The sequence below is a fragment of the Carcharhinus amblyrhynchos genome, chromosome 15, assembly GCF_965287045.1.
Source record: "Carcharhinus amblyrhynchos chromosome 15, sCarAmb.v2.hapA, whole genome shotgun sequence".
Taxonomy (NCBI): Eukaryota; Metazoa; Chordata; class Chondrichthyes; order Carcharhiniformes; family Carcharhinidae; genus Carcharhinus; species Carcharhinus amblyrhynchos.
The window spans coordinates 21,704,836-21,731,523 of record NC_137338.1 but is presented as its reverse complement, the minus strand read 5'-3'; the positions used below and the strand labels follow the sequence as shown (position 1 = coordinate 21,731,523).

Genomic DNA, 26,688 nt, shown 5'->3' with positions numbered 1-26,688 from the left:
CTGTTGACTTTACTTGATTGCCAACTTTTTTAATGGTTAGAATAAGAAATTCAATTTTATGATTTGTTTTATCAATGTTTATTTGATCAAGATTAAGAGATATGCGGCAGGAGGGAGGTGTTGCACTGCTTGAGCAGTACAGCGGGCCAGGGGACATCAGCGGAGGCCATTTCCCAGGCTTCCCACAGCCTCTGTGCATCACCCAGCCAAAGATTTCCAGCATCATCTGTTCCATGCTGGAGATCAGCATGGAGCTGATTACAATATTGAAATCTTAATTTCCACATCAATAGTGGGCCCAGGACTGAAGTGGTGGTGGTGCTATTTGGTGCAGGGGAGGGTTGCAAGCCCCATCGCTGGCCTTGCAACCCTCCCCTGCACCAAATAGCACCACCACCACTTCAGTCCTGGGCCCACTATTGATATGGAAATTAAGATTTCAATATTGTAATCAGCTCCATGCTGGTATAGGCCTCACCCCCCACCATGCTGTGCACTTCTAGCCTTTTCTTCTATTTCAGGTCTCCAACTGCTTGCCTTTCCATCTCCCTGATTATTCCCTTCATCTTACCTTAAATTACTTTACAGTCATATTATCAACTGCACTGCTCTGAATTGAAGAAAGAACATGCTGCATCCAATCTATGTCATCAGCAGCAAATGACAACTTCAATTGCTATAATCAAGAGACTATGCCAACCAAGTGAGCATCAGAAGCTCAGCAAGATGAGCTTCCTGTGACTACATAGATAGCTATGTTAAAAATAGATCTCACCTCTAATTTCAGTGAACAAATTACGCAAAATGGGAGCACGGAGTTTTTCAAAGATATCAAAACAAGAAATGTTGGGAAGACACAGTGGCCAAGAAACTTGTGATATCTCTTGAAAAAAGGCAAAGGGATTGCATTATGCTATTAATTCAATTCCATTGCTTCCAATGCAACTAAAATAACACACCAACTTTATGCTGCCTATTCATTGCAGTGATTGTAAAGTCCAGTCAGCCATAACATTCAGTGGTTGCTAGCCTCAACAGATGATGAAGGTGATGAAAGTCTAGCACCAATTAAAGCCAGCCTGCAGCACTTACAAGCTAGCCTACATTTCTTAAAATGGGGCTCAGCTTTGGCTGGTATAGGTATTGAAAATCAGTTTAGGACATTGTGGTCTGGGAAACACACGAATAGAACACCACAGGAAAGACTGTCCTATAATGCAGCAGAGGCCTTGGTCGACCAGGTGCAGAGAAGGAAAGGTTCAACATGAGGCTATCCAGACATACTTTTCATCAGCTGTGAGAACTAATGATACATCTCTACCCATGAGGAATGTGTTACTTACATTAATTTTCAAAACAGAAGAAAAAAATCCCACGATAAGTATAGGGTTTAGATAGAAATGGACAAGTATGAAGCAAGCATAAGTGAATATTTTTGACTCACCTATCAGTGCAAAGCTAGCTTTCACAATTCCCTCAATGATGTCTAATCTCCGATGCCCTGAGATTGATACCAAGTAACAAACACTCTTATTCTTTCTGCAGAGGTACCGCATAGGATACTTCACTGACCACCACAGGCCAAATAGGAGGAAGAAGCTTCCAGGCAGTGCATGTCCTTTGAAATTACCCATGGTTTTTCAGTTGCTGTAAAAAAAAATGAGGAAACGCTATCAATTAAAAATGCTGAAAGAGTAGAATCCATTCCCATATAAGTGTGACTGCCCTTATATATTGCACATAGGTCAATTGCATCCAATCCCTTACATCCATCATTAATTTCCTCCTTTGCTTCCATCTCCTACATTTTCCATTGATTTTTCCTTCCAATAATTGTTCTAGTTTGCCAACTGTTCCAATTATGTGATCAGTTGAATTTCCAGGAAGGCAACACTCACTACCCCTCATCCTGAAAGTTGGTGGGGGTGCTCCGACAGGTCTGCTCCCATTTCAATTTCAATTGAGATCTGATTGGCAGTGGAGAGACTTCTGTCTGCACTTGGACCGAAGTCCCGCCTTGCAAAGCTGTTGGTCAATCTTAGTTTCGCGGTGGGGAAGTAGGAGAACAGAGCTACCTATCTTGCACAAAGGCCTGTTCACCCATCATTTTGTTTTTTGTCAAGTTCCATTGACTCCCTAATCCTCAGCACTTCTTGGTCAAAATTCTTGTGCTTATCTACAAATCCTTTCATGACCCTCCTCCAGGTCTCCCTCTAACACACACTTTCAACTGTGGTCTACCTTCCATTTGACCACTGATGATGAAGCCTTTATCAATGTTTGCCTCCTGGTATGGTATACACTCTTTTCCTAAACTGAAAAGCCTTCTAAAACACACCAATTTGACAAAGACCATGGTGACCTCTAATTTTCTTCTATATCTACAAAGGTCTGAAGTACCCAGCTTTGCAGCATGTGGGGACATTTTGTGGGGCGAGGAATGTCACTGCGTCTAAGTTGCTTTATGTCTACAGAGTGACTTGGTGCTGGTTACCAACTATCAGCCAACTTCCCAATTTCAGTCACTGAGGACTGGTGTTGAGTGAAGGCTACACATCCCCTATTGGAGAAGGAAATAAGCTGAAAGGGTGTTTCACGCAAAAGGACTTGTACTTGTTGTAGCCACAAAGTTGCGTTGGTCTTGGAAGCTAGAGCTAGTGCTTGACCATGAGATAATGAGAAATATAAAGCTTTAAAAAAGGAAACAAAATATAAATACAAAATGGAACACCTTTATTTATTTTAGTAACAAGAAGCAATTCAGAGATTACACAATGGCCCCAGTCCTTCTAATGTATATTTGCCACCTTTTTTCATATATTTCATTATAGTTTTCCTTATAAGCAGAACATAGCAATAAACAAAAAACATGGAATTGAAGGAACTGTGTATTTTGACCCAAGTCATATTTTTTACTCCTCTATAGGATTTTCTGGTGTTGCCTCTAACCATCACATGCTTTTTTGGCTTGGGCTGCAGATGCCCTTTTCCAACAATACAGAGGGGATGGAGGAGGATTTTATGGAGCTGCAGCATGGCCAGCCAATGGTGGGTTTCACCAAAGAAAGCTTTCCCTGTCACTGAACCACATATGATTCCCATGGACACTGCCAGCATTTAAAGTTTTAATTGTAATTGTGCAGGAAATGGCAAAAACAGAGTGTGGAACTGATCTACACTCCCAATTACGCCATTGAGAACTGCATACTGTTGACAAAATCCATTTCCAGCCATTGGGTTTATATTCACAAAATGGTGAATCTTTCTCCCAGTTTTGTTTTGCTCCGGCCCCCTTCACTCCTTTTGTCGATTTCTGTCCCTAGCTAATTGTTGCCCTTTCCTCCATCTTGGCTCGGCAATGAACAACTGGTGCTTTCTTGCATGTGTCCTACACTGGAAGCATTTACGTAGAATTAGTTTGCAAAGGCCATGACTATCTTTTAAAAATATGACACATAAGGACATCATTGTGAATCGTACTGACGTGTAAAAGCAGCAGAGCAAAGGCTTGTTGATTAGGAGGGTAAGGACCTGTAGACACGGAAGCACTGGAACTGTTCAATTAAAATAAAACATCAAATGTGTGCCTTGGAGGAATACGAAGACCAGACAGTCAGAATTAGAATTTCCAATGCCCTAAGTCTAAAACACATCAATTAAATAAACAAGGTACTGCATGTTATCTGAGATAATTAGCTTCTTGTTCTGAACATTGACAGCTGGACACTCATGCACCCCTATATATTTTTCAGTCTAATTAGTTAGCCGACGAGCAGCATTTGAGAAAACCGACAACCTGATTGCAGCAGACAAGCTCCTGAGATTTTGAACAGCACATCCACTGCATTACTCACCTGCTCCTAATGATTAAAGCCCTCTTGTATTTGATCATATTTAATAGGCAGAAGGGCAATCTGAAACAACGAGCATCCTTAAGTGTTTATAGATTGTTGCACAACAACCAGATGCCACTCAGTGTACCTATGTAATCTCTGACTACCAAAGACTGTTGATTTCCAAATGTATGCAAGTTTCAATTTTTAAAACTAACAAATGTTGATCCATATTTTGCTCTGAAAATAATGGTGAGGCTAGCAATGCTCACCATCCTTTGCAAGCAAAACAGACAACAACTTTCACTCAACTGCCAACCTGCTGCCATCAGACTACTGAATTAATCTATCATATATTAAGCTGATCTTTCTCTGCACACTAGCTATGACTGTAACATTATATTCTGTACCCACTCTTTTCCTTCTCCCCTTGCGCTCAATGAATGGTATGTTTTTGTCTGTATAGTGCAGAAGAAACAATACTTTACTCTGTATCCCAATACATGTGACAATAAAGTTTTAAAGTTAAAGTTTATTTATTTGTCACAAGTAAGGCTTACATTAATACTGCAATGAAGTTAGTGTGAAATTCCCCTAGTCGCCACAGTCCAGTGCCTGTTTGGGTCAATGCACCTAACCAGCACATCTTTCAGAATGAGAGAGGAAACTGGAGCACCCAGAGGTAACCCATGCAGACACGGGGAGAATGTGTAAACTCTACAAAGACAGTCATCCAAGCCGGGAATTGAACCTGGGTCCCTGGCACTATGGAGCAGCAGTGCTAAACACTGTGCTGCCATGCTGCCCATTTGATTTAGTAAATCAAATCGAAATATAAACATGTAGCTAAATAAGAAAATTCAGAAATTACTGTTTGAGATGCATCACCCCCACATTGGTTGCGTGAGAATTGCACCTCACCATCTAACTTCCCATTCAAATTGTATTGAGCAATAAGAAGTTCCTATAAAAGTGTCAGATATTGACTAAACATGGCACAGAAAGGGATTCTACATAGGAATTCTTATGTACTACTCTCTACTACAAAGAAATAACTCTCACAAGTAGAAAGTCTCATTCCTTCTGATGTAAATATTGTTCAAGGACTTATTAATAAAATATAACATATTTCTTTTACTTTTTACATTCTACCTCTATATTTCTCTTTCTTAATCAATATTTTCCCTTCCATTTCAACAAACTAATGGAATTCTGGGCTCTCAGGCAAGCTTGTATGATAAGGCTTGGTTGAGAACCCAGGCTTCCATTAGTTTAGTTAAATAGGTCCAGAGAAGGGAAAACGTTACTTGAGGGACAGCTAAAAAAATACTTCTTCAATATATATTGTGAATAGCTCAATGCCTACTTATAAAAATTGATGTTTCACAAACTTGTAATTTCTGCCATCGATACTTTATAAAAATCTCACTCACTGACACTGTATAGGGTTGTAACAAAGGCAGTTTTTTTTTAAAGAAAGTAATGTGTGTTTTTTTTAAGCACTTCCATACATGTCATTGTTACTTTATTGATCATTGCTTCTGCACAGAGTGTATATTGGATGAACAGGTATGCAAGCGTTAGGAGTTGCAATGGAAGTTATGGGGAGCCATGGGAGGATGTGGAGCATTTGTTGGCATGGAGACATGGGTAAAACCCTTTGAAGTTATCATTTGAAAAGTTTTCACATCCAGACAACTCTTCTGAGGGGCCATGAACCTTGAGAAGCTGACCTGACAACACAAAATTTGCAATAATCTAGAAGATACGAACATAGGGTCATGGGCATTAAGAGCAGGACTAAGCTATTCAGCCCTTTGAGCCTGTTGCACCATTCAATAAAATCATGATTGGTATGTTTTGGCCTCAACATCATTTTGCCTTCATAACCTTTGACTCTCTTGTTTAAGCAAAACCTGTCTAACTCTGCCTTGGATAAATTCAATGACCCACCTTCACCGCTTTCTGGGGATAGTAATTCTACAAACTAACAACCTATTTAGAGAAAATAATATAATCTCTGTCTTAAACCTAATAATATAATAACACACCATTAACATGATGTACCGACATACTAACATTTTGTGATTCAGGTACCAGGACACCCATGTGCCTCTGTACTACCAAATTCTACAATCTCTCCCCATTTATAACATACTGTTTTACTACACTTTCTTCCATGTGGATATTTTCATATTTTCCCACACCACACTTCATCTGCCAAATTTTTGCCCATTCATTTAACCTGTCTATATCCCTTGGCAAACTCTCTGCCTCCTCTTGACAAATTACTTCCCTAACAATTTGGTGTCATTGGCAAATTTTGATTCCATAATTTGAACCTCTCATTCAAATCATTGATGGAATTGAGGTCCCAGCACTGATCCCTCTGGCATTCCACTTGCTATAGTTTGCCCACCAAGAAAATGCTCAGTTATTCCTGTTCTTTGTTTCCTCTTAGCTAACCAATCCTTTATCCATCCTAACGTGTTAATCTCCAAACCATGTAATCTTATTTTGTGTAGTAAGTTTGATGTGACACCCAATCAAATGCCTTCTGGAAATCTAAGTACTCTACAACTACAGGTTCCCCTTTATCCACCTTGCTTGTTAATTCCTCAAAAAAGCACAATTTCCCTTGATGCCTACTCCTGCGATGGAGCCAGCCAGAACCCATATCTTTCTCCTGCAGCAATGGAAATTGTGTGCACCGGAATATAGTGGGAATCCTGGAATAGGATCACATCTTCATTTTTAAGATCCACAGCATCACCCCCACTCAGTGAAAATCCATCCCTAGAATTTGGATGTGCCAAAAAAATTGCAAAGCCAAAACACTTGCTCTAAAGTCTCCTGAAAACAGGAAAGAAACAAAAACAATGGTCCAGGAAAGGTTTCAACATTCTCCTATTAATCTTAAAACTGGGGTCTTTCAGTTCCATACACAGGGCATCTCTAGCAGCCCTGAACACCTATTTTATACATATTATAGATGATTGAGCATTATACCAAACCAAATGCCAAGAAATTTTACTTGAATGATCTCATGGGGTTAATTTTAAGATGACAACCTACAAACATCTGCTATAAACCAACTACAAAATTGACCAGAGTGCTGAATATGCTTTAATTCACCATAGTCGGTTCTCTTTATTTTACCCACTCATTGCCCCTCATTTTACTCGTAATTACTGGGTGTAACTGGAAAATCTACTCAAGGCCACACGTCAAACATCTTAATTTTGTTATGCCTCTTCTCTAATTTACAAAATAAATTCTCTGTATTCTTCCCCTTTTCTGCTGCTCCAGATACAAAAAATATTTAATTACCTGGTGCTGAATTGGTTTAGATACATTATAGTCTTTCTAAATAATTGTTGGTTCAACCAGTTTTTTGTTTTATAGTTTTTAAGATAAAACTCACTTTTGTCTTACATTCATCATTTTGTATAATTGCAGGTGTCTAAACTTATTTGCTTTTTTTCACTTTGATGTGTCTCAGTGATCTACAAAGCAATTTTACTGTCTTAATTATCTTGGCATTCAATCTTAATTTCAATTTCTCTCCTTCTTTACTACTAGTGTATATATATGTGCCCTATTCCTGTGTAATGAGTGTTCCTACCATAATTCTACCACTATTTATTTATTTATAGCCAATTTTCTTCAGCTTGTGCCTTTATCAAGAAGATGAAGCAAAATGACTATATTTAATTCACCCTGAACCACTCTGGCATGCTTCCATTTTAAAGCCCTGTCAACTTTTTGTGAATATACTCTATGTGAGGCTGTGTACCTGCATTAGTAGTGAAGGGGGTTACTGTTTTTGTTACAATCCAGATGGAAACAGTGCAGAGTTTGTCTAGTCCCAATGCTCCACAGGTTTCACCATTAATTTAAAAGTTTAATTCACTCAGCAAAATGGCCAATTATTTTCCTTTGCTACTGTTCGACCTGAATAAAGAAAGACTTCAACCAGGCTCCTTTCAGTAAATTCAGGATAATTAATTCATGATATGTGCACACACACAGTCATATGTATGCATGCACGCACAGATGCACACAGGGATTCTGCAGAGATGAGCTTCAAAGGATAAGATTGGTAAAATAAAGGATAACGTTCACAGGGTCCTGGTGCTAGAGCAAAATGTTCAAAACTTAAAGCTCTTCGTGTCAGGTGGTTTCCAGTAGATCACCAGCCTTTGCCTTTAAACCAGTTTCCTTCCATCATGTAAAATAATTGCAGGTCAAACGAAGAGCTCTTCTGTCCCAAGTACATTGCTGATCATGTGTCTGAAACCACATGATTTCCGAATAAAGGTATGCTTACTGACAGTCCAAGGTGAGCTTATGACCTTCCTTAAAAAAATCCAAGTCTCCAAATAAATTTGTATTCTTCCATATTTTAAAAGAAAAATATAGTTTGTAAAGATATGGTTTTCCCAACAATATAGCGGAGTACACATCCAACACTCACTGAAAGGTAACAAGTATGGATGCATTTTTAGCTTCATCAAGTATAAGATTGACAGATGTTGCTTAGCATAAAGCTGTACAACACCAGACAATATCATTTGGTATATAACTAAATCCCACAAAAGTATTACTGATTTCATTACATATGTCAACTGAATATGTTTGGCGTGATTTTCTCACCCCACTACGCTGGTTGAGTAGTGGGAAACATCAGCAGGAGGCTAATGACAGGAATCACACCCAGTGTCCGGCAGAGGTGATCTTCCAAGACAGCTTTTACTGATGTGATCATCCTTGCGCTGGAGATCAATTTTTAGTGAGCTCTGGACAATATTCTCTGGGCTCACTAGGATTTCCAACCTCACTAGTGGAGGTCCACACCAGCAGGGATCACAGATGATCCCAGAAATGTGTATCTGATGTGATGGCCTCGTTGGTAGGATCAGAACTCATTGACGCCCTCTGGGAGGTCTGGGATAGGGATGGGAGTACTCCTTGGGCAATGCCAGCCTGGCACCCTGGCACTGCCAACCTGGTACACTGGCAGTGCCCACCAGGCAGTGCCAAGTAGGTGAGGCCTGAGGGAGCAGGGCATCATGAGGGAAGGAGGGAATCTTTGCATCAGTGGATGCGGACTTATGTGGGGCCAACAATCAGGGATGGGGGCTGACTATCAGAGGTCACAGTCTGCCATCGGAGGTGGGGGCGATCAGTGAGAACGAGGGATATCTACCAATCTCCCAATGACACTGGGATATTGGTGCATGCCTTTTGGTCCCCTGAACACTACTACCAGCTTCCTTCCCCCTCCTTCCTTCACCACCCTCCCCCTCAATTGTTTGTACAATTGTTTACTCTGAATTGCCTTCACGGGGAACTCAGATTCCCATCAATGCAGGCGACCTGCTTGTCTGATGCCAGTAGTGGATGGGCAAGGACTCCGCTCCATAAAACAGATATTTATGGAAAAAAAATTAAGTCTCTTCAATGCCAAACCACAGGCTTTAAAATTCAGTAACATTTGGATACCTAATCAAATCTGATTTCAAAATCGCATGTGGCAATATGTTTCCATTTTGGATAGCTAAAGAAAACAAATTAAAACACGAAAGCATGAACATTGAACTTACAATAGTTAAGAAAATCTGATAAAGCACAACAACTGTTAAATATTTATGAACCATAATAACAGCTTCACACAAAAACAGAAGTTTAGAATGGTACTGCATATGATCAGAATTGGTTCATCCTGCTCACAGTGTTACTTTGCAAAGTTAGCTGGCCCACTTGTTAATTGTAATATCCGGCTGATCTTCTCAAATACTCACATACTACCACCCCAGCCTTCGTAACTAATATTGACAGAAATGTCTCAGGTTTAGAGTTTCTCTGAATTTTAAGTTTAAGTATTTATGTTACAAGTAGGCCACAGCAATGAAGTTACTGTGAAAATCCCCTTGTCTCTGCACTCCAGTGTCTATTCAGGTACACTGAGGGAAAATTTAGCATAGCCAATGCACCTAACCAGCATGTCTTTCAGACTTTGGGAGGAAATCAGAGCACGCGGAAGAAACCCACACAAACACGGGGAGAACATGCAGACTCCGCACAGACAGTGACCCGAGTCAGGAATCGAAGCCGAGTCCCTGCTGCTGCAAGGGAGCAGTACTAACCACTGTGCCACCTTTGGTTATCAGAGGGAAGAAAGAGTGAGGCAGCATAGAAAAAAAATTAAAACTGCTCACTAATATACTTCTGCCACCTTTTCTAGTGGAAGGACAGCCTTGTCATTAGTATTGTTGGGTGCTCCACCTTTTAACACCGCTGAACACTGACAATATTTATCCAAATGTGACTGATGGATTAATGAGAGGTGAATCTAGAATATGAACTCTCAACCTGAAAAATCACAATTTAGTGCACCTTAAAAGCTACACTCAACCACAGGCACAAAGTTGCTGCACAAATTTCTCATTATCCAGACAGCTGCAAGGACTGTGTTTCAAGTAAAGACCACATAACATTTTTTCAACTCATATCCTACTTTAAACATTTAGGAGGCCACTTATTTACCAGCTTTTGATATACACTACTTCACTGTATTGCATGCAGTATACAGAGCAAGCCACTCTGAGATCAACCAACTGACCCTATATTTAGCTTTTCTTGATAGATGAGAATCTAAGAAATGTCTTACCTTTAGTATTTGCTTTGCACCTTCAGCTTCCGTAACATTAGCAAAATTTAATTGAAAGTTGAAAGGTGGTTTCGGCAAGCAAGCTATATTTCCTTTCTGAGCGGCTATGCAAACAAATGATTTGGCAGCTAATGAGAACTTCTTACCTGGCTACTCTATGAGCACTACGGTAGTTTATTAATCATCTACTACAGCGGCATGCAAATCTTGCCAAAGACTACAGCTAGTATGGCACCTATAAAAATAATTAAACTTAATACATCTGTAAAAAGAATGATATCTATCTATTGCCATCAATAAGAGAACACAGAATTATAAGTACATTGTTGAAATAACTGGCATTCTTTAATACATTCACCTTTAAAATCTGCACATAAAACTCTTTCCATCTGGGAGGAGGGAAACAAAAACCATTCAGCTTTAAAGTTTGAAATATTACCATACAAAATTAAATGCATTTACTCCAAGAATAGTCATAAATAATTCTTCTTTTGTTTATAACCTTATTTTTGAGATACAAATATGGCACTTTAGAATTGATTTGTTTAAAATTTGGGGAACAAAACAGCAAAAAGGTCTAGAACTCATTAATCCTACATGATCTATCTATAATGTGTAACTGAACACTTAAAAACTTACTGTATGGTCCCTCAGCTTCCTTGATTCCTGAAAGGCGCAGGTGCTGTTAATATTTAGGTCCACAGATGACAATAGCCCTCCAGTATGTCATTAAAGTCTTCACATTTAAATATATACATCAAGCATCTGTGCAGTATTTAATCAGAGGAGGGAAAGTGACAGTTACACAAATAACATATATCATTTGCTAAAAAAATTATGAAGTATTCGTTAAAAGTTAATTTTAAACAAAATGTCTTAAAAAAAATCACCCCCAAAAAATTAATGTTAACGTTAACAGCAATAATTATAACTGGGCCTTGCTTATAGCAACACCTGTAGAAACAATGCAAGGAAGTACTGTACTGCATGATTAGGTGACAGTGAGGGAGACGTGACACTGTACCTGTTGTCAATGGCTTACAAGCGACCTTTGCTTCTGTTTGAGTAACTTACTGACTTTGTACCATATCACCCAGAAACAACATCATTAAAATAGACATGTAAGGCCCATTATGCATCTGGTAATGTAAAAAAACCACTCAGGAGGCATCCTAGCTACCCAGGATGAAAATACAATACCAGAATAATTTTTACTATGGGCAGTTTGAAGCTGCAATTACAACAATTGCATAAATTGGTATAAATGGATATCACTTGTGATAGCTTAGAGATTCAAACATTTTTCATCCAGATGTGACCCCCTCTCAACCCATGCCCTCATGTTTTACAAAATAGAGCACAGAGATTCCAGAAAATTGGGAAGAAATGCCATACATTTTCAATACATCTGAAATGTGTGCGAGTCCCAAAGCTGCCAGCATACTAGTAAAGTAAGGAAATGGAGGCTTCGCCCATCTTAATGTCTGGGTCTCATCTAAATAAAAGGTACTCAAAATCTTGCTCAACATAGGGCCAGAATCAGAACGTCACCAATGGGTGGGAATAGGAACATGGTGACAGGAGAATGGAGCCAGTGATCCATGGTCATTTCCTTTAAAGTCTGTGGGAGGAGGAATTGGGAGACACTCCAAAGCTATTTGGGATATGGGGGAATGGAGTATGCTGGTGTGGCCTAGCACTGTAGGCAAATAGTTCTGCTCCACCTGGTTTCAAAGGAATTCCAACAGAAATATTTTTTAAAATATTTCCCTGACCCCTTGAGGCCAGTTGACACCACCCACTGTGGTTCTGCTGCTGAGCCACAAATAGCACAGGGTTCTCCTTGGCTTCATGAATATCAATGACATTATTGGACTGCAAGTTCTTCAGGATAGAAAACTCCTCAACCTCAGTCGCCTCCATACAAAAGCTAACCTGGCCACCATAGTTGTTTATTGTATATATATGCCTGAAGTGCCGTTACTAACTTTGTGTACAAGAAACTCAGCCTATCCCTGAACGTTGCCAAAGCAAAACTCAATCAACCTACGTTAGGTCAACAGTCCGCCTCACAAATATGTTTTTGATTTGATTTGATTTGATACATTATTGTCACATGTATTGGCATACAGTGAAATGTATTCTTTCTTGCACATTATACAGACAGAGCACACTTTTCATAGAGAAGAAAAGGAGAGAGTGCAGAATGTACTGTTACAGTCATAGCTGGGGTGTAGAGAAAGATCAACATAATGCAAGGAGGGCCATTCAAAAGTCTGACAGCAGCAAAGAAGAAACTGATCAAGGAGATTGAAGGAGAGGCCCCAGAATATGCTGAGCATTCCCATATCTTGGCATCCATCACTCTCAATAAGGTCACAATTGATAAGGAGGTCCAACATTGGATCAATCACACTCACTCAACACTCCACAAAGAAATGCAGTGAATGTTTTTCCATAAGAGGCCATCACAAGTCAAGCAAAGTCCAAGTGTACAGAGCAGCTGTTGTCACCAGAATCTTGTACTGCAGTGAGACCTGAACTCAGTGACCTGGAGTTTTTCTCCTCAGGAGGGTGCACACAGAAGGGGGTCTATTGTCTTACCACACCCACCACCTTCCCAGTTATTTTATTAAATATTAGGTCCTCTAAGCCTTATCCTCACCCATTCACTCTCCAGGCATTCCCTATGCTCATACATGCCAACAGATGACCCACCACCTACCTCCATGATCTCATAAAGCCCTATGCCAACTCATGCCTGGCAAGTGCGAGGTGGTCCACTTTGGTAGGAATAATGGTAGGAAGGGTTATTACTTACGTGGCAAAAAACTGCAGCAGGCGACGGTGCAGAGGGACCTCGGGGTCCTTGTGCATGAGTCGCAAAAACCCAGCTTGCAGGTGCAGCAGGTGGTCAGGAAGGCGAATGGGATGCTGGCCTTCATAGCGAGGGGGATTGAATATAAAAGTAGGGAGGTCTTGCTGCGGCTGTATAGGGCATTGGTGAGGCCGCAGCTGGAGTACTGTGCGCAGTTTTGGGCGCCGTACTTACGCAAGGATATTTTAGCCTTGGAGGGAGTGCAGAGGAGGTTTACTAGGCTGATGCCGGAGTTGAGGGGGTTGAGCTATGAGGAGAGGCTGAATAAATTAGGCTTGTACTCGTTAGAGTTTAGAAGAATGAGGGGAGATCTCATTGAGACGTATAAGATGATGAATGGGATGGATAGGATAGAAATGGAGAGACTCTTCCCGCTCAGAAAGGATAGTAGGACTAGGGGGCACAGCCTCAAGATAAAGGGGGGGCGGTTTAGAACGGAGTTGAGGAGGAACTTCTTCACTCAAAGGGTGGTGAATCTCTGGAATTCTCTGCCCATTGAAGTGGTGGAGGCTACCTCGCTAAATATTTTTAAGACGTGGGTTGATGGGTTTTTGATAAGAGAGGGGATTAAGGGTTATGGGGAGAGGACGGGAATGTGGAACTGAGCCACGACAGATCAGCCATGATCTTATTGAATGGCGGGGCAGGCTCGAAGGGCTAGATGGCCTACTCCTGCTCCTTTTTCTTATGTTCTTATGTTCTTATGCCCCCCATACACCCTCCATGCCAATTAAGCCAGTATCCACTGTGGGCAGAGGTCGGGTGCCATGCTGAGATAGCAACATAAAACCCTAAATATTTATTACAGATTTCATCATACATAAAAACAATCTCATTTATGAAAGCACATTCAATTTAATTCCTCTTAAGTACCTAATCCCTTAGAAGAAGAAAAATATTTGTATACATAAACCCACATCATTAACAGTTAATCACTTAAAAACTTATTGCAGTTATCAATCAAATAATGAAATTACAGGCTCCCACTGTGATAATGATAGGATGTGGAAAGCAGTCAAGCAGTAGAAATTATATAATGATAGCACTTAAACTTATGTCAACAAAAAGCTACTGGAACTACAAGCACATATTTTTTCCAACTCTCAGTCATAAGTAGGCTATTTTTTTCTCAATTTTTTAAAGGCCAGACTATGTAAATAACTTGGCTGTTTCACAAACCCTTTCAGCCCTTTTGGACCATTTACTTGTAATCTAAGAGAATTCATAACACAGATACTGTGGGATAAGGCACTTGCTTTAGCAAAGACAGGGCTTTTTTGAATTCAACATTGAATTCAAATGATCCTGCTGAATTTGAGTTTCTTTCATGTGTGACTCACTTCTTCCCCATTACCGCCCCCCCCACCCCCCACAACCACAGTAAAAATAAGATCTGTCAGAAATGGGGCAGGGCTTCTAGATTCAGGTTTTCAGCACCATTTTAGATAAGCCACAGAGTCTCCACTTCATGAAAATCTAGGCCAAAGTATTAGTGACATACAAGAGCTCCAAAGAAATTCCATAAGCAATGCTTCTGCTACATCCTGCAGATTCAACATGAGCGCTGTCGAACAAATGCTAGTGTCCTTCTTAAAGGCAACTCCACAAGCAGTCAACCAAAACCCTTGTAAAATCAGTCTTGATATGCTGCACACTATCTGAATGGCCAAAAGCAGTCTCCCCAGCCAGGTCCTACTTTCTCAACTCTCAAGTGGCTAATGTTCCAGGGGAAGGCAAAGAAAATGTCTCAAAGACGTGTTGAAGCTCTCTGTGAAGCTTGGCGCTGCAATCATTAGCAACCAGGCAGAGCTTGTTATAAGTCATTCCCCAGGATGCTTCTGTTTCCTCTCACAGTCTGAAAGACATGCTGATGAGGTGCATTGGCCATGCTAGATTCTCCCTTAGTGTACCCATGTGGCAACCAGGAAATTTTCACAGTAACTTCACTGCAGTGTTAATGTAAGCCTACTTGTGACACTACCAAATAAACTTTAAAAACTTGAAAATCTTTAAACTTCAAACTGGTGACAACTTGTCCAATGAGCAGAGGGGCAGCAGAGAAAAAAGGAAGCAAATTCTGCACGATGGATACCACTCCCTGATTGGACAGTCCGTCCCATGTGCGTAAAGACCTGTGGGTCGAGAATCAGCCAGTTAAGTCATATGATGACCCATAGCAGAAACTCATGGCCCTGATTAGACATCATTCTCAAACTGAGGGAGAGACAAAGGTGACACTTCAAATGTACTTTATTGTTTATAAAGTATTTTGGGATGCTTTTAGAAGGAGCGCACAGTGGCACAGTGGTTAGCACTGCTACCTCACATCACCAGGGACCCTGGGTTTGATTCCCAGCTTGGGTCACTGTCTGCGTGGAGTCTTCACGTTTTCCCTGTGTCTGTGTGTGTTTCCTTTGGGTGCTCCGGTTTCCTCCCACAGTCTGAAAGGCATGCTGCTTCGGTGCACTGGCCATGCTAAATTATCCCTCAGTGCACCCAAACAGGCACCGGAGTGTGGCGACTATGGGGTTTTCATAGTAACTTCATTGCGGTGTTAACGTAAGCCTTCTTGTGACACTAATAGATAAAACTTAAATAAACATTATCTTTAAATGTGAGTCATTCTTTCATTAGCATTATAAACCATATGCCCCTCTTCAAGTGCTGTCCAATTTAGTTCCCCCCGCACCTCTGTGGTAACAGTTAAGCCAGGAGTTCACATCCATCACAGGTTCTTTCAGACAATGAACCCAAGAGACAATGAGCCAGTTGTTCTCCTTTTATTGGCTTAAGTTCCATTTTGTGCTAAACTACAAGTAAAGACAACATCCTGCCTGCCATCTCTTATAGGAATCGAGATTAGCTCATAATTTTTTTCGAAGCAGTTCACAGTCTTACACTGTGTAGTTTCTACAGCAGCTGGCTTCAGTCGAAAAGAACTCCAGATGTAAAAGCTTACGTGTGCTCACACACGCACTCAAACACTAAAGCATGCTTCCTGACCATTTAGCTGGGAGCAATGCCTTCTTCAGTGGCTCGTGACAGTCAGAGTAAGTCATCAATCACAAAACCATTTTCCTGGCCTCTCTCGAATATGCAGGAACAATTCTGACTCAAAAGTATTTTTTTTGTACTTTAAAGGCCATCTAAAGTAGTTACTGCTGTATTGCTCCGTCCTAGAGAACGAAAGGACAGGGGTTCACAATCATACCCTAATAAGTTCAGAATGTCGAGTGCTCATCAGGATGAAGTGTAGACAGCAGTTGGAAAAAACTTAAATTATACAAAATAAAACCAGAAGATGAAGTTGCCTGAGGATAATTTGGCACAAACCTTAGCAGTTGTTAAGGCTACAGGACATAATTCTTAGAAACATGAAACTCGTTGTTTCACTGCTATTTGATTAAAAAGCAATTTTTTTTTAAACTTTTGGAAAAACACACTGGCAAAGGCATCACCTATTGTCCATCCCAAAATGCCCTTGAGCAGGCAGAGGTGGGCCACCTATAACTGAATGCCTCACTGGGCGAGTTCAAAGGACAGTTAAGAATGAACCATATTGCTGTGGATCAGGGGTCACATGTAGGCCAGACCAAGTAAGGGCAGCAGATTTCTTCCCATAAGGAACCAACCAATCAATCCAGTCAATTCATGATCAGACTAGCATTTTATTTCAGATTCATTAATTAACTGCATTTAAATATCCCCAGCTGCCGTAGTGGGAGTTAAATTTGTATCTCAAGAGCATTTGTGCAGGTTTCTGGCTTACTAGTCCAGTAACATTACCACTAGACTACCAGCCTCAGTATATTTTATAGCTAGTGACCACTCACTGGGAAGCGTACTTGAAACACGGAAGCAGATGTGGTTCTGACCTTTTCCACAGTTGAGTAGACTGGGAAACACTAACTGCTAAGATTTACATATCAAGAATATCTATTTGGGAAGGAACTAAAGAACTATTAACTCAAACAGACCATAAAGCTTGATCTGAAGCCATCTCATTTATCCCTATGGAAACCACTTAATGAGCACATTGAACTAAGAAAGTGAAATGTTCTGGCGTATCACCAGTTGCTGGAACTGCTCACTTCTTTATAATTATATTTGCATTACTAAACGTTAATTAAGCAAAATGGACATTTTCTTTTGCCCTCAGTACCATCTTACAAATATCAACAACATATTTTCCCTACTCAATATACAAGATGCGATTTTCCTGGCACAGCAGATTGGGAAATGTCAGCGGTTGTCGCGACCGGTGTCCATCTGATTGTCACTTTCCCAGGCCATTTTTTATAACTTAAATCAGCCTTGCACCGGAAATCAGCACGAGGCTGATTACAATATGGAATTTCAAATGCGATGTCATTAGTGAGCCTGGGATGGTATTGTCCAGGCCCGCTAGTATCTCCCACAACCACCCCCCACCCCCCCACCCTGCCAGGAGAGGTTCCCACCAGCGGCCGTTAAAGCCATCAACGAGGACCAGGCGTGACCATGCCATTGGCGCAAAGAGGCCATTGAGGCCCCTCCCAAGAGGTCGGGGATGAGGGGCACTTGGGCGGTGGGTGCCCCCTGGGCAGTGCCAGCCTGGCACCCTGGCCCTGCCCACCAGACACTGCCAAAGGTGCAGGTGGGGCTGGTCGGTGATGGTTGTGGTGGGGACCCGCTGCCACTCTGCATTTGTTGGGAGGGAGGAGGGCGATCAGGGCTGGACATTGGTGGGGAGTTGGGGGGGGGGGGGGGTGGGGGGGGAGGTGGTGGTGGGGGAAGGGCAGGGAAGCAATTGGGAAGCTAACAATGGAGATGCCAGCGATGGGGAGTCCAGTGCGCATGTGCCAATCTCCCCACTGACAGTTCGATGTACGCGCAGTGGCCTGCTCAGTGCTATGCTGCTGGCGGAATGACGCCTTGCCCCCATAAGAGGCATGAATCCCTCGGTGGACTGTGTGGAGCACAAAGTGGGAAAATCTCCCTTTCTCCCACCTGTTGGGCACTTAGATTTTTTTGGGACAATCATCCCCACAAGAATGTGTTATAGTCCTAGATGAAGGACACAACCTTTGGTTTTTCCCATTTCAGCGCAAGCAATGTGTATTTAGTTTCATAAAAGCATCAAAGTAGCTAATAATATGTAAATTATTAATAAGTTCCTGACTTTTTAAATAGCTGCATATAATAAAAGCCCTGATTTTAATTCCTGGTTGTGGGTGGAGGCTAAGGTAGAACACAGACCAACCAGCTCTGTGCAGCATGAGGCCGAGAAGATTTTAATTCCACCTGACACCAGTGGCTTCACGCCACACAAGTGCCAGAGGCAATGGCCATCTCCAACAAAAGAGAATCAAACTGTCATCCCTTGATATTCAATGGCATTATCATCACCAAATCCCCTTTTATCAACATCCTGGGAGTTACCATTGACCAGAAACAGAACTAGACTAGCCAAATGAATACTGTGGCTACAGAAGCAAAGGCTAGGAATCCTGCAGTGAGTAACTCACCTCCTGACATCCCAAAGCCTGTCCACCATCTGCACGGCACGTCAGGAGTGTGATGGAATACTCTCCACTTGCCTGGATGAATGTAGATCCAACAACACTCAAGAAGTTTGACATTCAGGACAAAACAGCCCACTTGAATGGCACTCCATCCATTAACATTCACTCCCTCCACCATCAACACACCCAGTACCATCTATAAGATGCACTGCAGGAACTCATCAAGGCACCTTCAACTGCACCTTCCAAACCCACGATCTCTACCACCTAGGAGGACAAGGGCAGCAGATGCTTGGAAACACCAGCATCTGCAAGTTCCCCTCCATGCTACACACCATCGTGGAAATATGTCGCAGTTCCTTCATTGTCGCTGGATCAAAATCTTGGAATTTCCTCCTAAACAGCACTGCAGGTGTACCCACACCATATGGACTTTAGCAGTTCCAGAAGCAATTAGGCTGGGTTATAAATGCTGGCCAAGCCAGCGGGTGGGACCTACATGCCATGAATGAATCAACAAAAAGCTGTGTGTCAGGCAGGAGTAAGATTCCAGACAGCAAGAAGTCACATGGGATGTGAAGGAACAGTCAGCTGCATTCAATTAAGTGGTTGAGTAACAGGGAGGATATTGGAGGCCTAAGGTTACCTTGAAGGGCCCAGAGGAGTATTCCTGCTCCAGCAAACGCATAAGGAAATTCTTCTTCTCTTCTGCAGGATAGCATCACCAATTATTGGTTTACGCTGTAATTTTACTATGAGACGGAATGAGGAAGCAAGTCCAACGCTACCTCAGCTGAACAGTGAACAAACCCTGCAGTGTTGGTTTCATTCTGAACTACACACTATCCATACAACAACTGAGCTGAGCAACCTCTCCCAGAAGGAAATTAGAAAATAAATGACTGAGCTTGTGCTCCTTTTCTAGGTCCCGCTCCTCTTGCCACAGCGTTGGATGGTATTTAATGAAGGCGACAGAGTTCTTAACCACCAGTTGGAGAGCTGAAAGCAAGCACCATTGAACCTCCTTTGGGGAAGGCCAGCCAATCAAGCACTTAAGTGGCATGTGACTCAGGATCAAAGATTCCAGGGAGTGAAACTCCCCTGCCATGAGCTGCCATATGCTCAGAGGCCAGCAGATGGCAGAATGGTGGTAACTGGCAGTAATGCACCCGCAAGTGAACCAGGGTCAGCAAAGGATTCCAGACCACAGGTTGGAGGATGGGATGAGGATTGCTTGATGTGGGTTTCAGGATAGGGAAGGTTGATCAGCAAAGGCAGGAGCTGACTCTCAGCTCTGACCTACCTGCACCCCTCCCCCCCCCACACCCCCTTCCCTTTCCGATGCCAGGTCCTGCAGTCTGCTCTAAATGAGGGACCTCTTTTTTGAGCCCACAAGAAAACCCAACTGCTTTGCCCGCTGCTCAGGTGACTTCCATCAACAGTACGATGTGGCCCTCAAGTGGGCATTTCAATTGACAGCAGCATGGCAGGGCCATCCTCAAGTCTACCCCCTCCCCACTCCGGACTTCATCAGGGCAGAGGCAGGAAGGTGGCAAGGTCCCTACCACTTCCAAACACACTTCTTGGAAGGGCATAAAATTACATCCATTGTGCAGATTTCTGATTAAAATTGCTGTAGGGCCTCACTAGCATAACCAGAAGCCAAGCTGCATATTTCCAGCAAGATCCTGCTGCTTTTCAGCAGATGTCCCCCTAGTCTGTTCAGAAGAATTGGTTGACATCAGAACCGAAGAGAAGGCAGCGGGATTCATGTGGGTGGGTTACAAATCCATTCTAACTGCCTTCCACCTGGCAGATTGATATACAATTGCCCCTCCAGAGTTATATCAATGCTCACTAAAAAAAAACTCTATACCAATTTCCTTTCTAATTTAGTTATACAACCAACAGAAATTTCAGAAAACCTCTTCCTTTCTTTGAAGCATAGCTGTTGAGAAGAATACAGCAGCACAGTTCCAATCCCTAGCTGAACTCTTTCCAGTCTACTGTCCTGGTCTTACGAAACTTGAGGCTGTCCGTTGAACTTTGCATTTGCTTAATGCACAGAAACATTGATCTTTTCATGTTGGTTTTATTGGCCTTGGTTGTAGCAGTTTTTGTCTTTTAGTCATGCCATGAATGAGGTTGCACAATAGCTATTTTATAAGGATAGAAGACAACTTTGGTAGGGTTGAAGAATTGTCTGATTCAGTCAAAAGCCTGCCTTAAAAAGCGGGGCAAATATATGTCTACCTAATCAGTTTATATTTTTTTAAATCATTCATGGATTGTGGACATCGCTGGCAGGCCAGCATTCATTGTCCATCCCTAGCTGCCCTTGTGCAGAGTCAACCACGCTGCTGTGGCTCTGGAGTCACATGTAGGCCAAACCGGGTAAAGATGGCAAATTTCCTTCTGTAAAGGACATTAGTGAACCAGACGGGTTTTTCCGACAATCGATAATGGTTTCACGATCATTAGTGGATTCTTAATTCCAGATTTTTTAAAATTGAATTCAAATTCCACCACTTGCTGTGCTGGGATTCGAACCCGCATCCCCAGAACATTAGCTGAGTTTCTGGATTAATAGTCTAATGATACTACCACTAATGACTGCCGCCCCATAACAGAGACCGCAGAATTCCAAGTCTTGCAGACAACCATCATAAAACACAATGAGGCACGAATCTTGTCCGCCCGAGCCAGCCAGGCTGCTGACCCTCTCCCAAATTCCAAGAATAGCAAAGTTAAATACTGGTTAGTGGAACGAACATGCACATTCCAGCAATAAGTTACACTGAGGGGTCTAGAATGGACGACAAGCCTATTGTGCTGCACATAGTCACCTAGTAAAACAAAGCCTTCATACATCAACTGTCAACCAGGGGTCAAAAGTGAAACCAGGAAGAAAAGAGCCTAAAACCTGTCAGATTGTGAGGTAAATATTGCTTTTGTTAAAATTAGGCACAGCAAAATACGATAATGGACCTGGGTGGGAAGGTATTTATCAATGCAACAGTTAGGACCATTTGGAAGGAAATGGCAACTTTATAACCCACAGAACAATAAGGCCCTGATAAGTTCAGGATGAGGTTCATTTACTTCCCACAGTCAGCAAAGGCATGTATGAAGGCTTTAAATCACGACTGATGTACATTCTTTACTATTTAAGAGTAGAAAAATATTTGGAAATGCAAACACAAATCAATGGCTATCATCATCTTGATACAAACATATAAGTGACTTCATTTAAATTGACGCATCATCTTGCAGTGCATGGGTGTCCATTGGAACTTCCCAAATCAGTGATGTGATAAACATCTAGTTTTATTGGGCAGCACGGTGACATGGTGGTTAGCACTGCTGCCCCACAGCCCCAGGGACCCAGGTTCGATTCCAGCCTCAGGTGATTGCCTGTGTGGAGTTTGCACATTCTCCCAGAGTCTGCTTGGTTTCTTCAGGGTGCAGTGGTTTCCTCGCACAGTCCAAAAATCTGCAGGTTTGATGGATTAGCCACGCCAAATGTGAGGGGTTATGCAAATAGGGCAGGGGTTCAGCTTGAGTAAGATACTTGTTCAGAGAGAGCTGTTGCAGATGAGATGGGCTCAATGACCTCCTTCTGCACCATAAGGATTTTATGGTCGAGTAATAATGGGCGGGGATCACTCATTTTCACTGTGCTTCCATGCTGTGAAAACAGGAGTGACTCATGTTCACGCTGGCAATGCTGAAAAAATACCATTCAAACTATTCAAATTGGCCAGGCCAGCCCCATGTGAATTACATGATTCTTAGTCTCCATCCACATCTGATCCACTGGAGTTGGGAATCACCAACTGGCTCTGATAAGCACGAACAGTATACACACACTTTCTGCAATCCTCAGCGTCACTTCCTCAACTAATATGGCAATCCTGATTTGTTTTCACAAGACTCTTCCGTCCTTGATACAAAAGCAAACACCAACCACTGTCCACTTCAAAAGTTCTTTATTCTTACATATGCAAGCTGGCAAGCCTTTTCTATGTAACTTCCGCCCAGTGCTGGGAGTCAGGTAGCAAAGGTACACTGAATAATGGGACAGTCCCCCTTTATGTAGCTTTTACAATCCTTATGATCATATGCGGTCTGGTACAATATAGCTAATCACAAGACATCTTTTGTTCTAGTCAGGTTAATCATATCTAGTGATAATATTGTTACGTTGAAAGAAAGAGAACTGTTAACAGATAAATTTGTTAATCACAGATGTCCTAACCTTGTCATTTTGAAATCAACTCAAAAGATCTTAGTTGCATATGATGTTAACCCCTTAATATCTCAGTACAAGCCAGCCATCCTTCCAACTATTCTAGGGCAGCACAGTAACACCGTGGTTAGCACTGCTGCTTCACAACTCCAGGGATCTAGGTTTGATTCCCAGCTTGAGTCACTGTCCATGTGGAGTTTGCACATTCTCCTCATGCCTGCGTGGGTTTCCTCCAGGTGCTCCGGTTTCCTCCCACAGTGTGGGTTAGGTTGATTGCCGTGCTAAAATTGCTGTTTAGTGTTCTGAGATGCATAGGTTAGAGGGATTAACGGGTAAATATGTAAGGATATGGGGGATAGGATCTGGGTGGGATTGTGGTCGGTGCAGACGCGATGGGCCAAATAGCCTCTTCCTGCACTGTAGGGTTTCTATACGGCTCAGAAACCTGGAGCCTGAGAAAGGGACACCAGTGATCCAGGGACTTGGATTTCCAAGGACCAAACCCATTTTCCAGGAATATGCGCCATGTGTGCAGTTGAAGATGCGGCTTTGGGATCAGGCTCATCAGCCACACAAGGACCCATAGAACCCATGACCGATGACATGGAGTTCCTTAGGTGGACAATCATACTTATTAGCAAATGATCATTCTCAAAGAAGACTCCTATCACGGATAAGAACTCGCAAAAGCCTGTGGTACCCACATCACTCTGCTCCAGTGTACATATACTCCATCACGTCTTTCAGAATTATCTCAATCAAGATACTTAACATACAAGAATCATTTCTGAAGTGCTATAACTGTTGCTTCGTAAGTGGAAACAAAGAATTTCAATCACAACAATGAGTAAGGGCAGATTGAGCAAAATATATAAGATAATTATCATTATCCAGTGGGAAGGAAGAATGGGTGCAGGTTAGGGTGAGAATGGCAAGGTTTCAGCTGCAGTTCCACCCACTGGTGATTAGCAAAGAGAAAATGCCACAGTTGCTTAGAGCATTACTTATATTTTCCCAAATATGGGAAAATGTAATTTGGAAGTATCACATCAACTCCTTGCTTGGATTGTTTAAGGCTGTCTGCATTTGCTGAAAAAATATTTTCTAAAATATTAAGACAAAAACAAAACAGGAAAAATAAGGGGAGGCTATACGTATATATATAAAAAGAAATCAATATTGTTTCCACATACTAGCTGGAAATTCAAAAGGGAGCAAATAAAGAGACCAAACAATGTAATATAGACCTGAAAAAATTGGAAGCTGTAATTTTGTCATAGAACAATCATCTCAGTAAATAACCTCAGTTCAACAGTAGGTATTCCTCCCAACTGTTTTCAGTAAATGAAGCTTGTTTATTAACAAAGCAAAAGCAAAGGTTCATATGTTAAAGCTGACATTGTGTGGAAAGGGGGAAGAGAATGGGAGTGGTTCAACTAATCATCATTTGCAAAAGAAGGCAGACAGTCACTGTAAGTGAGGGTCACTGTATTTATGCATCAGCTGGAACCATCCAAAACATTAGACAAATGAATGCTTACTCAAATGGCAAACTTCATCCTGTTCCCAAACAGCACATTTTCTAAAAATTGTTCAGTTTACACCACATGACTATGGGAGTTGACACCACAAGGTTCTCAAAGCAGTACAAAAGTAAATATCAAGACTAATTCTTGAATTAGGGTGAACAGAGGTTGTAAGTTAAGACTCTCAAGGAGACAGCTCAGAATAAACAGTAAAAATGCATGCAAGATGCTTTACTAAGCTAGAAAATGTAACTCGGAACGATACTTCCTGTTTAGCAAAACAGAAGGACAACAGTACTCAGATTCAGGACTGCGAATACTAAGTTTAGTACTGACATCAGAAAATATTTAATTATGAAGGGTGTTCAATGGGTGATGGGAAGTGTGGTTGAGACCAGAAGATTGGCTTACATTTTAGATAATACGATGGGAAGAGAGTAAAGTTATTATTAGAATTATAGACAGATACTACCCAAAAAGAGGCAATTCAGCTGGTTTGAGTCTGTGCTGGCTCTCTCTAGAGGAGCTGTGCAATTAATCCTACCACTTTGTATCTAAGTGAGCAATCCCCGGAAGACACCACAGCACAATTCCCTCCAGGCTAGAAAACAACCACTCACGAATGGGATTCTTATTTAGCCAATTTCATAGTCACAAAGTCACTGACCCTGTAATTCAATGGGCTTCAATTTTGCTAACAAGACTATATGCCCTTTGGAAAGTCCATTTACACATGAACCACACTGCCTTCATCATTCCTCTCCATTATTTCAAAGAACTCAAACAAGTTAGTCAAACATGATTTGCTTTCACACATCTGTGCTGGCTTTCATTTATTAACATATTATTTTCCAAGCGCCAATTAATTTTATCCCAGGTTAATGGTGCTCTAAACGATCCACAACACTGAAATTAGGCTGACTGACCTGTACACGTTAGGTTTTTTATTGTCCCACTTTTAGGTGGGATTCTGACTTAGAGGCGATCAAGGAGCACAGGAATGGAAGCCCCGCCTGCCAAGACTGCTGGCTAATCAGAGGGTTTGTGCCACTATGGTAGTGGTGGGTGTTGCCAGTATGACATCCACCAGAGGCCTAGCATCATTGCTGGATCTCAGGCTACAGATGAGAGATGGCAAGAGAGGGGGGATGTTGTGTACTCTGCTACTAGGATGTATCCCAAGACCTGACTCCACTGACAGACGTCAGAGAACACAGCTGTTTATTGGCTCACTTGCTCCACACTTCCAGGGTGGTCCTTGGCAGATCTCCAGACACCCAAGGTCACATGACCCATTCCCTTAAAGGGGCTACGCCACCAACCGATATAAATGGGAGGGAGGGCACAGGGTAAATGTTGCTGGGGAAGGGAGGGAGAGGGGTCCAGCATTAATGGCAAGGAGAGGCTCAACAATCTTTCCACCCCTCCCTGGTGTCAGGTGCTGGATCTCTCAATCAGGCACTGAGTACCTTTAAATGAGGGATCTCCATGAACTTGACAAGCAAACCCACATTGGTTTGCTTGTTATGCTCCCCAGTGGCAAGCCCCCACCCACCCACTGTCACTAACACCAATAAAAAGTCTGACAACACCAGGTTTAAGTCCAACCGATTTATTTGATAGTAAGCTCACTAGCTTTCGAGGTGAAGAAGAGGGAAACCTCGAAAGCTAGTGAGTTTACTATCAAATAAATCGGTTGGACTTAAACCTGGTGTTGTCAGACTTTTTACTGTGTTTACCCCAGTCCAACGCCGGCATATCCACATCATGGCTAACACCATTAACAGAAGGGTGAGACTCTTGCATAGCTATTGATTGACCAGTTAAGGGCCTCAATTGGCAATGGGGCAAGAAGGCAATTCACAGGCCTTACCACCAAAGACTTAAATCTGGATGGAGAGATAGGTCCTCACCCGCCAGCTTCCTGCCGGATTAAATTTCCCCCCCACCACCCGAACAACCAACCAACCTGCCAGGGAAAAGAGCATTAAATTTCCACCTGATCTTTTGTTCCAATTCATCAGT

The 26,688-nt window shown here is 42.0% G+C and overlaps 1 protein-coding gene across 3 annotated transcripts in view; it reads right to left on the bottom strand.

Annotated features, from left to right (window-relative positions):
• The window catches only part of LOC145353142 (transmembrane protein 45B-like), a 73,332-nt gene that overhangs the window by 25,939 nt on the left and 20,705 nt on the right, over positions 1–26,688 (bottom strand). The window contains exons 1-2 of one of the 3 annotated variants that reach the window (XM_080203575.1): positions 19,535–19,598; positions 1,445–1,647 (exon numbers count right to left, since the gene is read on the bottom strand). In XM_080203575.1, the coding sequence (XP_080059701.1) occupies positions 1,445–1,634 (190 nt within the window). In that variant the 5' untranslated portion in view covers positions 1,635–1,647; positions 19,535–19,598. Of the gene's footprint in view, positions 1–1,444; positions 1,648–10,506; positions 10,620–19,534; positions 19,599–26,688 lie in introns of those variants that run through there. The other 2 variants (XM_080203574.1, XM_080203573.1) reach the window with 2 other exon arrangements.